The sequence below is a fragment of the Ovis aries genome, chromosome 2 (assembly GCF_016772045.2).
Source record: "Ovis aries strain OAR_USU_Benz2616 breed Rambouillet chromosome 2, ARS-UI_Ramb_v3.0, whole genome shotgun sequence".
In the NCBI taxonomy this organism is placed as follows: Eukaryota; Metazoa; Chordata; class Mammalia; order Artiodactyla; family Bovidae; genus Ovis; species Ovis aries.
Genome location: NC_056055.1, coordinates 60,569,251 through 60,586,888, shown reverse-complemented (window position 1 = coordinate 60,586,888; position 17,638 = coordinate 60,569,251). Strand labels below are relative to the sequence as shown.

The following is a 17,638-nucleotide window of genomic DNA, read 5'->3' as shown; positions in this document are numbered from 1 at the left end:
GCATATTTAATTGCGATCAGTTTTTGTTTTCTTTTTAGTGTCTGCAGTGGTTTTGTTCTTTGAATTCTGGATTATTTGTCATTTCCCACAAAGCAACTATACGTATACTTTGAAGACAAGGTCCCATCTAGGAGTTACATGCTTGATACTTAGGTAATTGAGGTTCCCCCCCCCAGAAAATCAAGAATTCATCTCTGGGCTTATAGCCACATTAAACATGATTCCATCTCACTGCATTAGAAACTCTTAAGAAAAACTCACTGCATAAGGGGGAGAAAAAGCCTATTTTTATCCCAAATTCAAGTTAACGCTCACTTACTTAAAATCACTTTTTCCAAGTGTTGTCCTGATTTCTTTTGGAGGTCCCTGTGACCCTGAGTGCAGTGAGGTGGGCTGTGATGGGCCAGGACCCGACCACTGTAATGACTGTTTGCACTACTACTACAAGCTGAAAAACAACACCAGGTAAGAGAGATGCCCCAACAGGATACCTGAAGCCCGCCCCCTGGTGGCCGTTCCTGGGAGCTCCCACAGTTCACCAGGGGCAGGATGTTCCATGGTCTCCCACCAGAACCGAAGCCCAGATGCTGCTGCACAGGCCCCTACACCTTGCTGCATTATTTGAATAGTGAAACTGATACTGAATTACAAAACACTCGATTTTGATCAGCTAGGAAACTGCAGAGGTCTTTTCTCACATTTCAAGGATGATGGGGACAGACTAGTTATGCACATGCCTGATCTTCCCTTCTAGACCTTTCCATACCATTGATGTTTGATGCCCCAAAGCTGCACCTTCCCTCCAGGAAATGGATGATTTTCTGAATTCCTCAAAGTGTAAGCTTTCCATATGGCAAAGCCACTGGTCCCAGTGCATTCTCACTGCTCTGCTCTGGATAGTAAGGTGGGCCTGCTTGAACCCATGCTTCTGAGCCCCTGGCTTCTGCCTCGAGCAGATATGTATCCACAGGGAAGGCTGTGGAACACACTGCTCATCAGAAGCCATGTTCTTCCAGGCTGTTTCCCACATCCCTAACACCTCCCCCTCCTGTTTCAGAAGGAAACTCACTCTGGGAAGCTGACCTGGTATCCACACTCCAGTCAGGCAAGAGGGTCATGCTGGAATTTCAGTTCCTTAAATGGAATATAAAGCAAAAATTAAATTTAAAAAGAATTTTTAATTAAAAATCAATTTCTTAAAAGGAAAAGTCCTTGGCTACCCCAGCCCCTCTCATTATCTCCTAGACTGACAAATGCCTGACATTTAATTAGTACTCAGTAAGTACTTGTTTTAAAATAAATAAATAAAGCCCAGATCTTCAGTTATGGGCAAACAAAGAAGTTATTTTTTTTTATCATAAACAGCATTAAATTTTCAAATACATTTTTTTTCTTGGCTATGCCACACAGCTTGGAGGATCTCAGTACCCCAACAAGGGACTGAACCCAAGCCATATCAGAGAAAGCCCAGGATCCTAATCACTAAGCCAGGAGGGAACTCCCTAAATATATTAGACAATGGCATACACACCCCAGAATTCATATAACAATATACAACAATAGAAGTTAATCCTTTATATAGGGATTTTTGCATAAAATCATGGTTCACATGTCTTCCCTTCAACCCAACAGACAACCTTCCTGTTGAGACTCAGTTTCTAACCATCATCCCCTTTAAAGAGCTAGACCCGAACTGGAAGACGGTTTGAACCAAGACATTCCTTGCTTGGTGGACTTGGTATTAGGGAACTGCAGTGCTGTGTCAGCACCCTACATACAAGAAGGCTTTAACCAACAGAATTTGGCCCTTTGGAGGTGGTATTTCCATCACAGTTTAAAAAGGATTTTGAGAATGAGGACAGCTGTGCGCTCAGCACCTTACTCACTCAGGACTGAATCTCTGGTGACACTGCTCTTCTTTATCATTCCACAACGCAGAATCTGTGTCTCCAGCTGCCCTCCTGGCCACTACCACGCTGATAAGAAGCGATGCAGAAAGTGTGCCCCCAACTGCGAGTCCTGCTTTGGAAGCCACGGGGACCAGTGCCTGTCCTGTAAATATGGATACTTCCTGAATGAAGAAACCAACAGCTGTGTCACTCACTGCCCTGATGGATCATATCAGGACACCAGTGAGTTGATTCTCAAATTTGGTTTTTAGAGAGGAAATATAAGGTTTTCACTTGCACGACCTTGGGAGGGATAGTCCCCCTCATGAAATCTAGGCCCTTTCTTAATATCAAAAAAGAGCTAGTCAATTTTTAGGAGAACACTAGAATATTTTGTAAAAATGAACTTATAGAAAATTTTGCAAAAAATATTTTGTGTAAAAATGCCTGTACCTAACTCCTTCAAGGGGTGCTCTGCCTCAACCTCAAATTCACTGACTTGCTAGGAGGACCCAGAAGACTCAGTATATAATTATACTCAAAAACTCATAGTTATAACTTGAGTAAAGAGATACAGGGTAGAATCAGCAAAGGGGAAAGGCATATAGGACAAAGTCTGGAGGAAACTAGGTACAAGCTGCCAAGAGTTTTCTTCCAATGGAGTGACAAAGGATACATCCCATTCCCCATCAGAAATCTGTGATTATGTGTGAATGTCAGCTACCAGGGAACCTCCCTAGAGTTTCAGCACCCAGAGTTGTAACTGGGATCTGGTCATGAAAGCTCCTCTGATGGCTCAGTAGTAAAGAATCCACTAGCCAATGCAGTTGGCAACCAATGGGTTTGATCCCTGGGTTGTGAAGATCCCCTGGAGAAGGAAATGGCAATCCACTCCAATATTCTTACCTGGGAAATCCCATGGACAGAGGAGTCTGGCGAGCTACCGTCCATGGCATCTCAAAAGAGTCCGACCTGACTTAGTGACTGAACAAAACCATGAAGGCACCCTGTGCCTGTAACATACCAACCTTCCAGACTCTGCAAAGGAAAGCAGGTGTTCAATAAAAACCATGTTGTTTCTACAAACAGTTTAGGCGCCATAAGCCACTCGAGTCAGGGTAGTGGGAAACTTCATGAAATCCAACTTCCCAGATGTCAGCCATGGACCAACCTTACAAGGATAGCAGTCAGGCCTGTTTTTTCCTGCACACTAAGCAATGTAAACAGACTTTTATGATATCAGTAAGGTTAAAAACATGACTTGCATGTAAATAGAGACTGGAAATTTATCAGAGAGTTATTTAACCCATCAATAAAGGAACCTCAAGGTGATAAGTGGGTTTAAAGACTATCAGGTATCACAGTCCACCAGGAAAGGCAAATGAACTCCATTTGCTGAGTTAGAGAAAAAACTGACTAAATTTCATACATGGGAATACAATTAGAATTTTGGAGGGTTCTTCTTTCAAATGGGCAGAACTCACTTGCAACTTTTATCAAACAAAAATTTATAAATTAACATGTAACTTCACAGAATGTGGACTCTAATCAAATGTCATTAGTGAACAGACAAGGCACACTCCCTAGAGAATCCAGTAATCCTCGGGCACACCTCTTTTTAGACAGTGCTCTATTATAGCCCTGGTAAGGACTGCAGCCATGAAATTAAAAGATGCTTACTCCTTGGAAGAAAAGTTATGACCAACCTAGATAGCATATTGAAAAGCAGAGACATTACTTTGCCAACAAAGGTCCATCTAGTTAAGGCTATGGTTTTTCCAGTGGTCATGTATGGATGTGAGAGTTGGACTGTGAAGAAGGCTGAGCGCTGAAGAATTGATGCTTTTGAACTGTGGTGTTGGAGAAGAGTCTTGAGAGTCCCTTGGACTGCAAGGAGATCCAACAAGTCCATTCTGAAGGAGATCAGATTTCTTTGGAAAGAATGATGCTAAAGCTGAAACTCCAGTACTTTGGCCACCTCATGCGAAGAGTTGACTCATTGGAAAAGACTCTGATGCTGGGAGGGACTGGGGGCAGGAGGAGAAGGGGACGACAGAGGATGAGATGGCTGGATGGCATCACTGACTCGATGGATGTGAGTCTGAGTGAACTCTGGGAGTTGGTGATGGACAGGGAGGCCTGGTGTGCTGCGATTCATGGGGTCACAAAGAGTTGGACGCGACTGAACTGAACTGAAGGACTGCAGGAATTTTTTGCTTTACTTCTAAGCGCTGGATAATTTATCTGAATGAGAGTGTCACACCACAGTATGACAGTGAAATTTCTTGTTTCTACCCAACCTAAGAAAAAAGAAAACCCAACTTTAAAGGAACGAGAGTTTTTGGTTTTTTTTTTCAAAAGCAGCAAGAATTTTGAAGTGGATACCCTTGCTTCTTAAGAAGTTTTTTGATTCAAACACAGGCAGCACTTCTCTATGAGGGAGATGGGGCTTTTGACTTACCTTTAGAGCAATGGGGAGGGGTTCCAGCTGTAGTTTTTATTTTCCCTCAAGTTTGGAACATGACCTGCATGGGCAAAGGAGAAAAAGAATGCGGAGCAGACCTAAGGGATCAGAAGTGAGTAGTATTCCTTGAAGAAAAAATTCAACATTCTGTCAAGAAGGCTGAACCTTGGAAAAGATGCCCAGCCCCAAGGAGTGGTTGTGAACCAGCTCTTCTCCCATCATGTGCCCTGGGGGGCACACCTGAGCCACCACCACTGCCAAGAACCCCAGGATCAGGTACACCCTATATCAAGAGGATGATGACCAGCACACACTGAGGAAAGAGGCAACGGGCATCAGTACTAAAGCAGCCCTTGCACCAAATATGTTAAACCCACACAAGCTACACATGAACTCCCCCACATATAAACAGCCCTCCAAGACCACGATAGGTAATTCTTTTTCCTAAACTCACAAGGTAAGAGGAGTAAAATGAAGAAGAGAGGAACTACTCTGAGTTAAAAGACCAAGAGAATTCCCCTGAAAGAACAATGAAACAGACCTTTTCAGCCTAATAGACACCAATTTTTGAAAGGAGATAATGAAAATACTGAAGGAATTAAGAAAGGCTATTGACAGAAATGCAGAATACTGTAAAAAGGAACTAGGAACTATAAAGAAAAATTAGAAAAACTCATTTACAGAGATGAAAGCTGAGCTAATGGCAATGAACAGCAGAATGAACATTAAACAAGAATGAATAAGTGATCTGGAAGACTGGATGATTTCCATCATCCTATCAGGACAGCGGACAGAAAGCCAAATGGAAAAAAACAACTAGAAACAATATAAGAGATGTATGGGATAGTATAAAACATGCCAATGTACACATGATAGGGATTCCAGAAGGGGGAGAAAAAGAAAAGGGGATAGAAAATGCATTTTAAGAAATTATGGCAGAAAACTTCCCAAACCTAAAGGAAACAGGTAACAAGGTACAGGAAGCACAGAGAGTTCGAAATACGATAAACCCAAACAGATCTATACCTAGACATAATAAAAATGGCAAAAGTTAAAGAGAGGATTCTAAAAGCAACAAGAGAAAAACAGAGTTAATGACAAGAAAACCCCCATAAGGCTATCAGCTCATTTCTCTACAGAAATGTTACAGGCCAGGAGGGAGTGGCAAGATATAGTCAAAGTCCTGAAAGGGAAAAACCTGCAACCTAGGACACTCTACCCAGCAAGATTACCATTTAGAATAGAGAAAGAAAGAATTTCTCAGATAAAAATCAAAAGAATACAACAATACTAAACCTATCCTAGGACTTCCCTGGTAGCTCAGACAGTAAAGTATCTGCCTACAATGCAGGAGACCCAGTTTCAATCCCTGGGTGGGGAAGATCCCCTGGAGAAAGAAATGGCAACCCACTCTAGTATTCTTGCCTGGAAAATCCCATGGACGGAGGAGCCTGGTAGGCTTCAGTCCGTGGGGTCACAAAGAGTCGGACACGAATGAGCGACTTCACTTTCTTTCAAACCTATGCTAAAGGAAATATTAAGGTCTTCTCCAAATAGAAAAGAAATAATCTATAGGTAAGAGAAAAATCACAGCTGGAAAGTAAAGTGATAGTTCCCTAGTCGTGTCTGACTCTTTGTGATCCCATGGACTATACAGTCCATGGAATTCTCTAGGCCAGAATACTTTAGTGGGTAGCCTTTCCCTTCTCCAGGAGACCAGGAACCCAGGTCTCCTGCATTCCAGGTGGATTTTTTACCAGCTGAGCCACCAGGGAAGCCCATGAATACTGGAGTGGGTAGCCTATCCCTTCTCCAGCAGAGCTTTCCAACCCAGGAATCAAGCCAGGGTTTCCTGCATTGCAGGTGGATTCTTTATCAACTGAGCTATCAGGAAAAAAACCAGGGCTGCCATTTTGCACACACACTGATAAGCCAGTACATAGATTTAAAATTAAATCAAAAAATTTCTATGAAAGTAACGACAATTACAATGAATAGCAAAGGATGAACATGAACGTTTTGCTGAAAGTTTTACCTCATTTTCAGTTCGAAGGATTAGTTAACAAAAGCAACCACTCATTGCACACCCAATGAACAATTTTAATATATTTTAATAGAAGATTATTTGACTTAGTTTCAATTATATAGTCATTAAAAGAAAAGAAATAAAAGCAATATAGAGAAGTAACAACATACATTATCTCCAAATTGGGCCGACAACCTACATCTAGACTTGAATAGTGCCTTAAAGTCCTGAATGACAGCAATCTGGAGTCCCAGTTGGGAAACGGTCCCAGGAAGTGTATACACTCCATGGGTTAAGACTTGAAATTGCAATTTGGGGAGCTCCTGCTTATAATCCCAGGCCAAAAACTGATATAGTCATCACTTTGTATGCAAAACAGCAGCCCTGGTTTTTTCCTTTAACTTTTACAATGCTATTTGTTTCTCCTTGTGAGTCATAAGACTTCTTAGACCTTGGAGAGAGGAAGAGGCTGGCCAGGCCCTCAAGGGCTTAAGAAAATTTCAAGACCCACTAAACTTTCTTATGTAACGTGCCCCTTAACTTTCCAGCAACAAGTGGTGTACTTATACGCAGGCACATAGTCCTGGCAGGGTCAGAAGTCAGAGACCTGCTCTCCTGCTTCTGAAGCCTGAACAAGACTACCTCTATTTTAATTTCACTAACAATGAAGATATAAAAGAGGACATCAAAGTTATAAAATGTGGAGAAGAGTAAGAATGTGTAGATTTTTTACTTCTAGAATGTGTTTGAGCCTATATGACTACCAGTCTAAGGCAAGTAGATATAGGAAGGGGTTAACATAATTGAAAAACAGGATAACCACAAATCAAAATCATACAATAGATTCACAGAAACCAAAGAGAAGAGAACATTAAGTATAATACAAAAGAAAAACCGCAACAACAAACAAAGTGACAAAGAAGAAATTTAAAATCAATGAGAAAGCAAGATTTAAAATGGCAATAAATACATATCTATCAATAATTACCTTAAATGTCAATGGTCTAAATTCTCTAATCAAAATACACAGAGTGGCAACTTGATTAAAAAAAATACGAGAGACTACAATATGCTGCTTATAAGAGACCCATTTTTAGGGCAAAAGACACACAAAGATTGAAAGTGAGGGGATGGAAAAAGATATTTCATGCAGATGCAAATGAAAAGAAAGCAGGGGTCATGATATTCTTATTAGACGAAATAAACTTTAAAACAGAGGCCACAAAGAAAAATAAAAAAGGATACTATATACACCACAACAAATTAAAGAATAAAAACCATATGATCATCTCAATAGATGCAGAAACAGCTTCTGACAAAATTCAACATCCATTTATGATAAAAATTCTCCAGGAAGTAAGCATTGAGAGAATATATGTCAACATAATAAAGGCCATATGTGACAGACCTACAGCTAACATCATACTCAACAGTGAAAAGCTGAAAGCATTTTCCCTTAGATCAGGAACAAGACAAGCAGGTCCACTTTTATTCAACATAGTTTTGGAAGTCCTAGCCATGGCAATCAGAAAAGAAACGTAAGTAAAAGAAATGGAAAAGAAATAAAACTGTCACTGTTTGCAAATGACATGATACTATACATAGAAAATCCTAAAGATGCTACCAGAAAACCACTGGAACTCATCAATAAATTCAGGACGTTGCAGGATACAGAATTAGTACACAGAGATTTGTTACATTTCTATACATTAACAACAAAAATCAGAAAGTAAAATTAAGAAAACAATCCTATTTACCATCATATCAAAAACAATAAAATACCTAGGAGTAAACCTAAGGAAAGTATGCTATAAACTATAAGACACTGATGAAAGAAATCAAAGATGACAAACATTGAAATATACCATGTTCTTGGATTGGAAGAATCAATATTGTCAAAATGACTGTACTACCCAAGGCAAGCTACAGATTCGATCAAATTACCAATGGCATTTTGCACAGAACTAGAACAACAACAACAACAAAAAAAAATCATAAGATTTGTTTAGAAATACAGAAGACCCTGAACAGCCAAAGCAATCTTGAGAAAGGAAATCGGAGCTGGAGGAATCAGGCTTCTTGACTTAAGACTATATAACAAATCTATAGTCATCAAAACAGTGTAATACTGACACAAAAAGAGAAATATAGATCAATGGAAGAGGATAAAAAGCCCAGAAATAAACCCACATACCTATGGCCAATTAATCTACAACAAAGGAGGCAAGACTGCACAATGGGCAAAAGATTTGTCAATAAATGGTGCTGGGAATACACCATACACAAAAATAAAACTCAAAATGGATTAAAGACCTAAATGTAAGACTGAGTACTATTAATATAAAACTCTTAGAAGAAAACACAGGCAGAACATTCTTGGGACATAAATCACTGCAATATCTTTTCTGATCCATCTCCCAGATGGAAGTAAAAACCAACAAATGTTACCTAATTAAACTCAAAAGTGCTTGCACAGTGAAGGAAACCTAAACAAAATGAAAAGACAGCTCACAGAATGGTAAAAAAAAATTTAAAAATGCAACCAAAAAGGGATTAGTCTCCAAAATTTACAAATGGGCAGGAGACCTAAGTAAACACTCCTCCAAAGAAGATATACAGATGGCCAAGGAGCACATAAAAAGATGTTAAACATCACTATTAGAGAGATACAAATCAAGACTACAAAGACATATCACCTCACACCAGTCAGAATGGCCATGATCAAAAAAATCTATAGACAATAAATGCTGCAGAGGGTGTGGAAAAAAGAGAACTCTCCTACATTGTTGGTGGGAATGTAAATTGTTAGAGCCTCTATGGAGAAGAGAATGGCAGTTCCTTTTAAAACTAAAAATACAGCTACCATATGATCCAGCAACCCTACTCTTGTGCATATATTCACAGAAAAACATGGTTTGAGAGAGTACATGCACCCCAGTGTTCACTGCAGTACTGTTTACAATAACCAAGATATGGAAGAAACCTAAATGTCAATCAAAAGATGAGAGGATAGAGATGTGCTACATATAAACAATGGAATATCCCTTAGTCATTTAAAGGAATGAAATAATACAATTTGCACCAACATGGATAGGCCTGGAGATTATCATACTAAGTGAAGCAATACAGAGACAAATATCATATGATATCATTCATATGCAGAATCTAGAAGAAATGATACAAATGAACTTATTTACACAACATAAACAGACTCACAGACTTAGAGAATGAATGTATGGTTACCAGAGGGAAGGATGAAGGCCAGAGATATATTGGGAGTTTGGGATTGACATGTACGTACTACCATATTTAAAACAGATAATCAACAAGCACAGGGAACTCTGCTCAATATTCTGTAATAACCTAAATGGGAAAAGAACTTGAAAAAGAATAGATACGTGTACATGTATAACCGAATCACTTTGTTGTGCACCTGAAACACATTATTAACCAACTTCAATATTGTGCTCCAAAATAAGATAAATTTTTTAAAAAGCTTCCTTACCATTTGAAAAAAAAAAAAACAAGAAAAATCTCACATACACACTTTCATCTACCACTTAATAAAATTAGAAAAAGAAGAATAGGTACTTCCCTGGTGGCGCTGTGGATGGGAGTCCCCCTGCCAATGCAGAAGACACAGGTTTGATTCCTGGGCCAGATGGATTCCACAGGCCGTGGAGCAACTAGGCCCATGCACCACAACTACTGAGCCCATGTGCCGCAGCTGCGGCTGAATCCCATGTGCCTAGAGTCTACGTTCTGCAACAAGAGACGCTCCACAATGAGAAACCTGCGCACCACGATAAAGAGTAGCATCCACTTACTGCAACTAGAGAAAGCCCACACAAAGCAACAAAGGCCCAGCACAGCCAAAAATACTTTTTTAAAGAAAAAGAACAAACAAAATCTAAAGTCAGCAAAGGAAGGAAGTAATAAAGATCAGAAAAGAAATAAAACAGATTTTTTTTAAAAAATAGAAAAAAGTCAATAAAACCAAGACCTGGTTCTTTGAAAGAATAAACAGGATTGACAAACCTCAGACCAGGCTCATCAAAAAGAAAAGAGAGATAACCCAAATAAACAAAATAAATGAAAAAGGAAACATAACAACTGATACAGAAATTCCAAAAACCATAAGGGAGTGCTATGAACACTTACATGCCAACAAATTTGACAATCCAAAGAAGTGGACACATTTCTGGAAACAAACATCCTACTAAAATTGAATAAAATAGAAAGATAATTTGAAAAGACCAATCACTAGAACCGAAATAGAATCTAATTTAAAAACTCTCAACAATGTATGACGACCAATGGAAGGATGGGGGGAGTGGGATGAATTAGGAGATTGGGATTAACATATATATGCTGCTATGTATAAAATAAATAACTAATGAGTACTTACTGCATACCACAGGGAACTCTACTCAATGCTCTGTGGTGACCTAAATGGGAAGGAAATTCAAAAAGAGGGGATATATGCATACGTACAGCTGATTCACTTTGCTGTATAGCAGAAACTAATACTACATTGTAAAGCAACTATACTCTAATAAAAATTGATTTTAAAAAATTGAGTAACCACTGGAGTAAAAAAATAAAATACCTCTCTACAAACAAAAGTCTAGAACCAGATGACTTTACAGGTGAATTCTACCAAACAGACAAAGAGGAACTTATACTGATCCTTCTCAAGCTCTTCTAGAAAACTGAAGAGCAGAGAACACTCTCAAAGCCATTCTTTGAAGCTATCACCTTTTTGGTTTTGATACCAAAACCAGACAAAGACACCACCAGAAAAGAAATTTATAAACCAGTATCTTTGATGAATATAGATGCAAAAATTCTCAACAAAATATTAGCAACTGAATGTAACAACACATAAAAAAGATCATACACCATGACCAGTGGGATTCATCTGAAGTTCACAAGGATGGTTCCACATATGCAAATCAATGTGTGATATACCAAATAAACAAAAGACAAAAAACACACGATCATCTGAATAGATGCAGAAAAAGCATCTCACAAAATTCAACATCCATTCATGATAAAAACCCTTACCAAAGTGGGTACAGAGAGAACATATCTCAACATAATAAAAGCTACTTAATGACAAACCCAAAGCCATTATAATACTCGATGGTAAAAAGCTGAAGCCTTCCTGCTAAATTCAGGTACAAGACAAGGATGCCTACTCTTACCTTTTCTAGTCAACATACTAGGAAGTCCTAGTCACAGCAATCACACAAGAAATAAAAGGCATTCAAATTGGAAAGGAAGAGGTAAAATGCAGATGATGATACTAGACGTATATAAAACCCTGAAGACTTCACACAAAAACTACTAGAACTGATGAATGAATTCAGCAAGGTAGCAGGACATAAGATTAACATACAGAAACCAGTTGCACTTCTTTATACCAAAAATGAAATAAGAAAGAGAATGTAAAAAAAAAGAAAAACTTTTTAAAATTTCACCCCCAAAATAAAAGACTTAGGATTAAACCTGACCAAGGAGGTGAAAGACCTATTTGCTGAGAATTATAAAACATTAATAAAAGAAACCAAAGATGATTCAAAGAAATGAAAGATACCTCATGCTCTTGGGTTGGAATAATTAATATTGTTAAAATGGCCATACTTACCAAAGCAATCTATAGGTTTAATGTGATCCCTAAATTACCAAAAGGTCCAATACTTTGACCACCTGATGTGAACAGCTGACTCACTGGAAAAGACCCTGATGCTGGGAAAGATTGAGGGCAAAAGGAGAAGGGAGTGACAAAGGATGAGATGGTTGGATGGCATCATCGATTCAATGGACATGAGTTTGAGTAAACTCTGGGAGACAGTGAAGAACAGGAAAGCCTGGTGTGCTGCAGTCCATGGGGTCACATAGAGTCAGACATGACTGAGCTACTGAACAACAAATCAGGTTACCCATAACATTAGGTCTCCTGCATTGCAGACAGATTCTTTACCAACTGAGCTACCAGGGAAGCCCAGAACTAGAACAGACAATCCTAAAATTCATATGAAACCATAAAAGACCCAGAATTGCCAAAACAATCCTGAAGAAAAAGAACAAATCAAGAGGTATAACCCTCCAGACTTCAGACAATACTACAAAGCTACAGTAATCAAAACATGATATTGCCACCAAAACAGACACATGGATCAACAGAACAGAATAGAGATCCCAGAAAGAAACCCACACACCTATCATCAATTAATCTTCAGAGGAGACACACATATTCAGTGGAATGAAACAATCTCTGCAGCAAGTGGTGCTGGGAAAGTTGGACAGCTGCATGTAAACCAATGAAGTTAGAATACACCATTACATCATACATAAAAATAAACACAAAACGGCTTGAAGACTCAAACATAAGATGTAATACCATAAAGCTCCTAGAAGAGAACACAGGCAAAATATTCTCCGATATAAATTATACCACTGTTTCCTTAGGCTCCCAAGACAAAAGAAATAAAAACAAAAATAAGCAGGACCTAATCAAATTTACAAGCTTTTGCACAGTGAAGGAAACCATAAACAAAATGAAAAAACAACCTACAGAATGGGAGAAAATACCTACAAATGATCCGACCAACAAGGGAGTAATTTCCAAAATATACAAACAGCTTGTACTACTCAACAACAGCAACAAAAAAATCCAACTGAAAAATAGGCAAAAGACCTAAATACACATTTCTCCAAAGAAGAAATACAGACAGCCAATAGGCATATGAAAAGATGCTCAACATGGCTAGTTATTAGAGAAATGCAAGTCAAAACTACAGTGAGGTACACCTCACAATGGTCAGAATAACCATCATTAACAATTCTGCAAAAGCAATGCTGGAGACGACGTAGAGAAAAGAGAACCCACCTACACTGTTGGTAGGAATGTAAGTTGATGAGCCACTGTGGAAAACATTATAGAGGTTCCTTATAAAACTGAAAATACAACTATCATATGATCCAACAATCCCACTCCTGGGCATATATCCGGACAAAAGTGTAATTCAAAAAGATACATATACCCCTATGTGAATAGCACTACTCACAACAGCAAAGGCATGGAAACAACCTAAATGTCCATTGACAGATGAATGGATAAAGAAGATATGGTGTGTATATACACGCACAGACACACACACACACAATGGACAGTTCTCAGCCATAGAAACAAATGAAATAATGCCATTTGTAGCAACATGAATGCATCTAAAGATTATCATACTAAGTGAAGTAAGTCAGAAAGAGAAAGATAAATACCATATTATAACACTTATATGTGGATTCTAAAATAAGACATAAATAACTTATTTATGAAACAAACAGAATCATGGACAAAGAGAACAGACTGGTGGTTGCCAAAGAGGAAGGAGCTGGAGAAGAGAGAGACTGAGAGTTTGAGGTTAGCAGATGTAAGCTTTTATGCACAGAATGGATAAACAACAAGGTCGTACTGTATAGCACACAGAACTATATTCAATATCTTATGATAAACCACAGTGGAAGAAGAAACTTCAAAAAGAATGTGTATAAAATGTATAATTGAATCACTATGTGTACAGCAGTAATAAACACTGTAAATCAACTATACTTTAAAAAGGTTTTAAAGGGATCAGAAACAAACAGAAACAGTATTCCTTGAGGAAAAAAAAATCAAAATTCTATCAAGAAGACTGAGCCTTAGAAAAGAAATCTAGGTGGTACCTGATAGGAAAATGATAACTGAGACAATCAGTTCTTTTGCCAGAGCCTGGAAGGTAGATAATTAAAGAAGGCTATTTAAACTATTACTTCACTGATACACCTGAAGAAGGGAAAGGCTACCCATTCCAGTATCTGGCCTAGAGAATTCCATGGACTGCATAGTCCATGGGGTTGCAGACAGTCACAGATGATTGAGCAATTTTCAGTTCACTCACTGATACAAGTGGTCTGTGCATTTCTGTCCTTCGAGGCAATTGCCTTTTGTTTTAATTTCCTCCTTTAATAAGTCCATTTACATATAGCATAGGGATATGTATGTGACTAGCAATAATTACTGCCAACATATCTACAGTTCCCTTGAATAAGGTCATTAACTCCTCAAGAGCAGCTCAGTGGTAGTCATCATTGTAATATTCAGTTAACAAATGAGCAGAGATTGTGAACTTGTCCACCAGAAATGCTAAGAGCAGAATGCCACTCTAGGTCCTCTGGCTTCAGGTCCTATGCCATGTCCAGCATTCTCGATGACCCTATGATGGGGAGGTCACAGACGGTGAAGATCTTTGTATTTCATGCTGAGGAGCTCAGAATTCTACTAGACCTCTAGGAGGTCCTTAGAGGGATCCGATGAAGCAGTGCTTCCCTGTGGAACCCTGAAGAACGCCAGTGTTTAAAGAGCAGACAGAGAAGCCTATGGACAAAGCCTCATTCAGTTCTATATATACCTGAAGTTAGGACCCACTGGCATCTCAGAGAAGGGATCAAAGTCTCCAGAAAAATTTCACCTGAGGTAAAAGGCCTTACTTACTATAACATCACCATTTTCCACTACAGGATAATAACGTACTTGCCATCCCCCCTCAAACCTCCCCCCACCTCAGTGTTTGGTATTAAACAAGAAAGCCAGTATTTACAGTGTATTTGTTCATTCAAATATGTTTTTGTTCTCCAGAAATGTAAGTGCTGTCTGAAATATAGTAACATTTATATTGATTCCACAGCTTCTATAAACTTTAAAACAATAAAACAATGCAAGCAATAATCAACCCTTACCTGGCAATCTTAAAAGTCGTTCATCGGAGTAGTCATTAAAGCTGTGAGCATGCGGTCTACCGTTCCATGCTTCAGCTGCTAGTGTTGCCTCTCTGTACTTACTAGTGATGTGCCCCAGCTTCATTAGTGAGATTTTCACTGTTGGAAGTTAGGAAACTCTGCTTGGGAAAGAGAATAGGAAGAAGAAAAAACCCAATAAACTATTTAAGAATTAAGTGGGCTGTAGCTTTCTTGACTACAAACTGGTAGATATTACTAAGGTATTTCCCAATGCTATATATTCCTACCTGTATTTGATTTGCTGAGAAGTGATAGGAAATGTTGAGTCTGGGGCTTTTCCTACAATTTCCTCCTACTCAAGGCCATGTATACTATAGCATACATTAGCAAACATTAGAACATATGCTTTTATGAAATCCAGCTGACCAACTGATTTATAACCTTGTTCTTTTTTTTTAACAGAGAAAAATCTTTGCCGGAAGTGCAATGAAAACTGCAAGACATGTACTGAATCTGACAACTGTACAGAATGCAGGGAGGGGTTAAGGTAAGAGAGTTAAAGATTTCACCAAGTAACATAGCCCAAAGACTTCTCAATAAAATTGAAAGAAAAAAAGTAAATAGGTACCTCTCTTATAAGTCACCCTTGGTTTGACTCCCCTTCAGACACTTGATTGCTATTTGCATTATCTCTATCATTTTATGTGAAAAATTGGATGCTACTTTGGCTTCGGACGGTTTATAAGCCAAATAAAATTCTCTTTAGAAAAGATGGCTCAACTACAAGTAAATAAATGGCCATTTGAGAGGCTTTCTTTGGGCTTTTTGGCCGGCAGTGTATCAGTCAAGGATTACTGCGTAGGTAACATCAATGAACTATATTTAATCCCCCTGATTCATTCCTTTGATGGTCGAAACTATTCCCTTATCTTTATTATTTCTCTCCATATAGCCAATCATTGTCTTATCTTAAGCACCTCAGGCTGGTTCCATTATGCTGTGGTTTGCACATAGATTTAATACCAGGGGATGTCATCCTTGAATGGATGAGACTTGCTCATTACTAAAGTCAGACAGTTGATAGATTCTTTGAGAGAATAACACCCAGATCAAGTGAAGTAGGTATTCTTTATATCCTTAGAGAAGGTCAGATCATCCCATGCTGAGTGAGGGGCTGGACTCTGGCTTTATTACATAAAGCTAGAATTCTGCTCCATTCCATCCCTTTTAAGAGTTCCCTGATGGCTCGGAGGGTAAAGCATCTGTCTGCAATGCAGGAGACCTGGGTTCAATCCCTGGGCTGGGAAGATCCCCTGGAGAAGGAAAAGGCAACCTACTCCAGTATTCTTGGAGAATCCCTGGATGGAGGAGCCTCATAGGCTACAGTCCAGCAGGTTGCAAAGAGTCGGACACAACTGAGCAACTTCACTTAGTACCTCTATTTCCACTTTTGATCAAAGGCAAAATAATCAGGGTCCAGGCATTCTAGGCAGGCAATCCTTTACATTAATTAATAGGGGAATGTCATTTTTATTTCAATTAATTGATTATTTGTGGCTTTCTTTTTTTCCCCCATAAATGCATTCAGTGTCCATTTGTTTTGCACCTTTCATCTCAAGACTTCAGTTTTGATAATTATCAGTCTAGTCAGCATCCTATTACTTTTTGGAGAAGGAGCAGACCGTTATAATTTTTAAAAAGGGAAGATAAATGTGGGCTTAATCTTTCTCTGCCATTTGTTAGCTGTGTGATCTTGGTCAAGTCTGTTCACTTCTCTGAGCTTCAGTTTTCTCATCTATAAAAGGGTGATACTAACCTCAAAATTGCTGGATTATGGTAAGGATTAATTGTGATAACATCTATAAAGCACTTATTCCAATATCTGACACTGAATTGGCCCATGAAAAATAAAAGCTCAAGATTATTTTCTATATTGCTTAGAGAACATTTTATAGAGTAAAAAATGTGAAATGAGAGCCATATATATTAATTTTAAATACGTAAGTAGCCACATTTAAAGGAGTAAAAAGATACAGGTGAAATTTATTTTAATGAAATCTTTAACCAAATATATCCAAAATATTATTTCAACATGTAATCAATATAAGACAATATGAAAGATAATCAGTGAGATATTCTATATTTTGTTTGTAGTGCACAATCTTCAAAAGCTGGTGTATATTTCACCCTTAAAGCATATCTCAATTAACACAGTAATTTGGGGGGAAATACTTGATCTGTATATAGATTTTATAAAACTTTAGTTGAAGTAGATTTTAGATAGCCAAGTTGTTCTGCACTTATTTAAATGTTTTCTGATAACTGAATCAAGTGCCAATTTGTAAGATTTAGAGTGAAATGAACGAAAATAAAATGTTAAATTCTGTGCCTTGGCCACCCTAGCCACATTTCAAGTGCTCTCAAGCCCACAGGTGCTAGAGCATATGGGACAGCACACATCTAACTCAGCTGGCTCAC

General features: G+C 38.5%; 1 protein-coding gene across 6 annotated transcripts in view; it reads left to right on the top strand.

Moving 5' to 3' along the window:
* The window catches only part of PCSK5 (proprotein convertase subtilisin/kexin type 5), a 507,422-nt gene that overhangs the window by 330,563 nt on the left and 159,221 nt on the right, over positions 1 to 17,638 (top strand). For all 6 annotated transcript variants that reach the window (XM_060409352.1, XM_042243336.2, XM_042243335.2 and 3 more), the window contains 3 exons: positions 363 to 465; positions 1,939 to 2,132; positions 15,623 to 15,707. In XM_060409352.1, the coding sequence (XP_060265335.1) occupies positions 363 to 465; positions 1,939 to 2,132; positions 15,623 to 15,707 (382 nt within the window). The remainder of the gene's footprint in view (positions 1 to 362; positions 466 to 1,938; positions 2,133 to 15,622; positions 15,708 to 17,638) is intronic.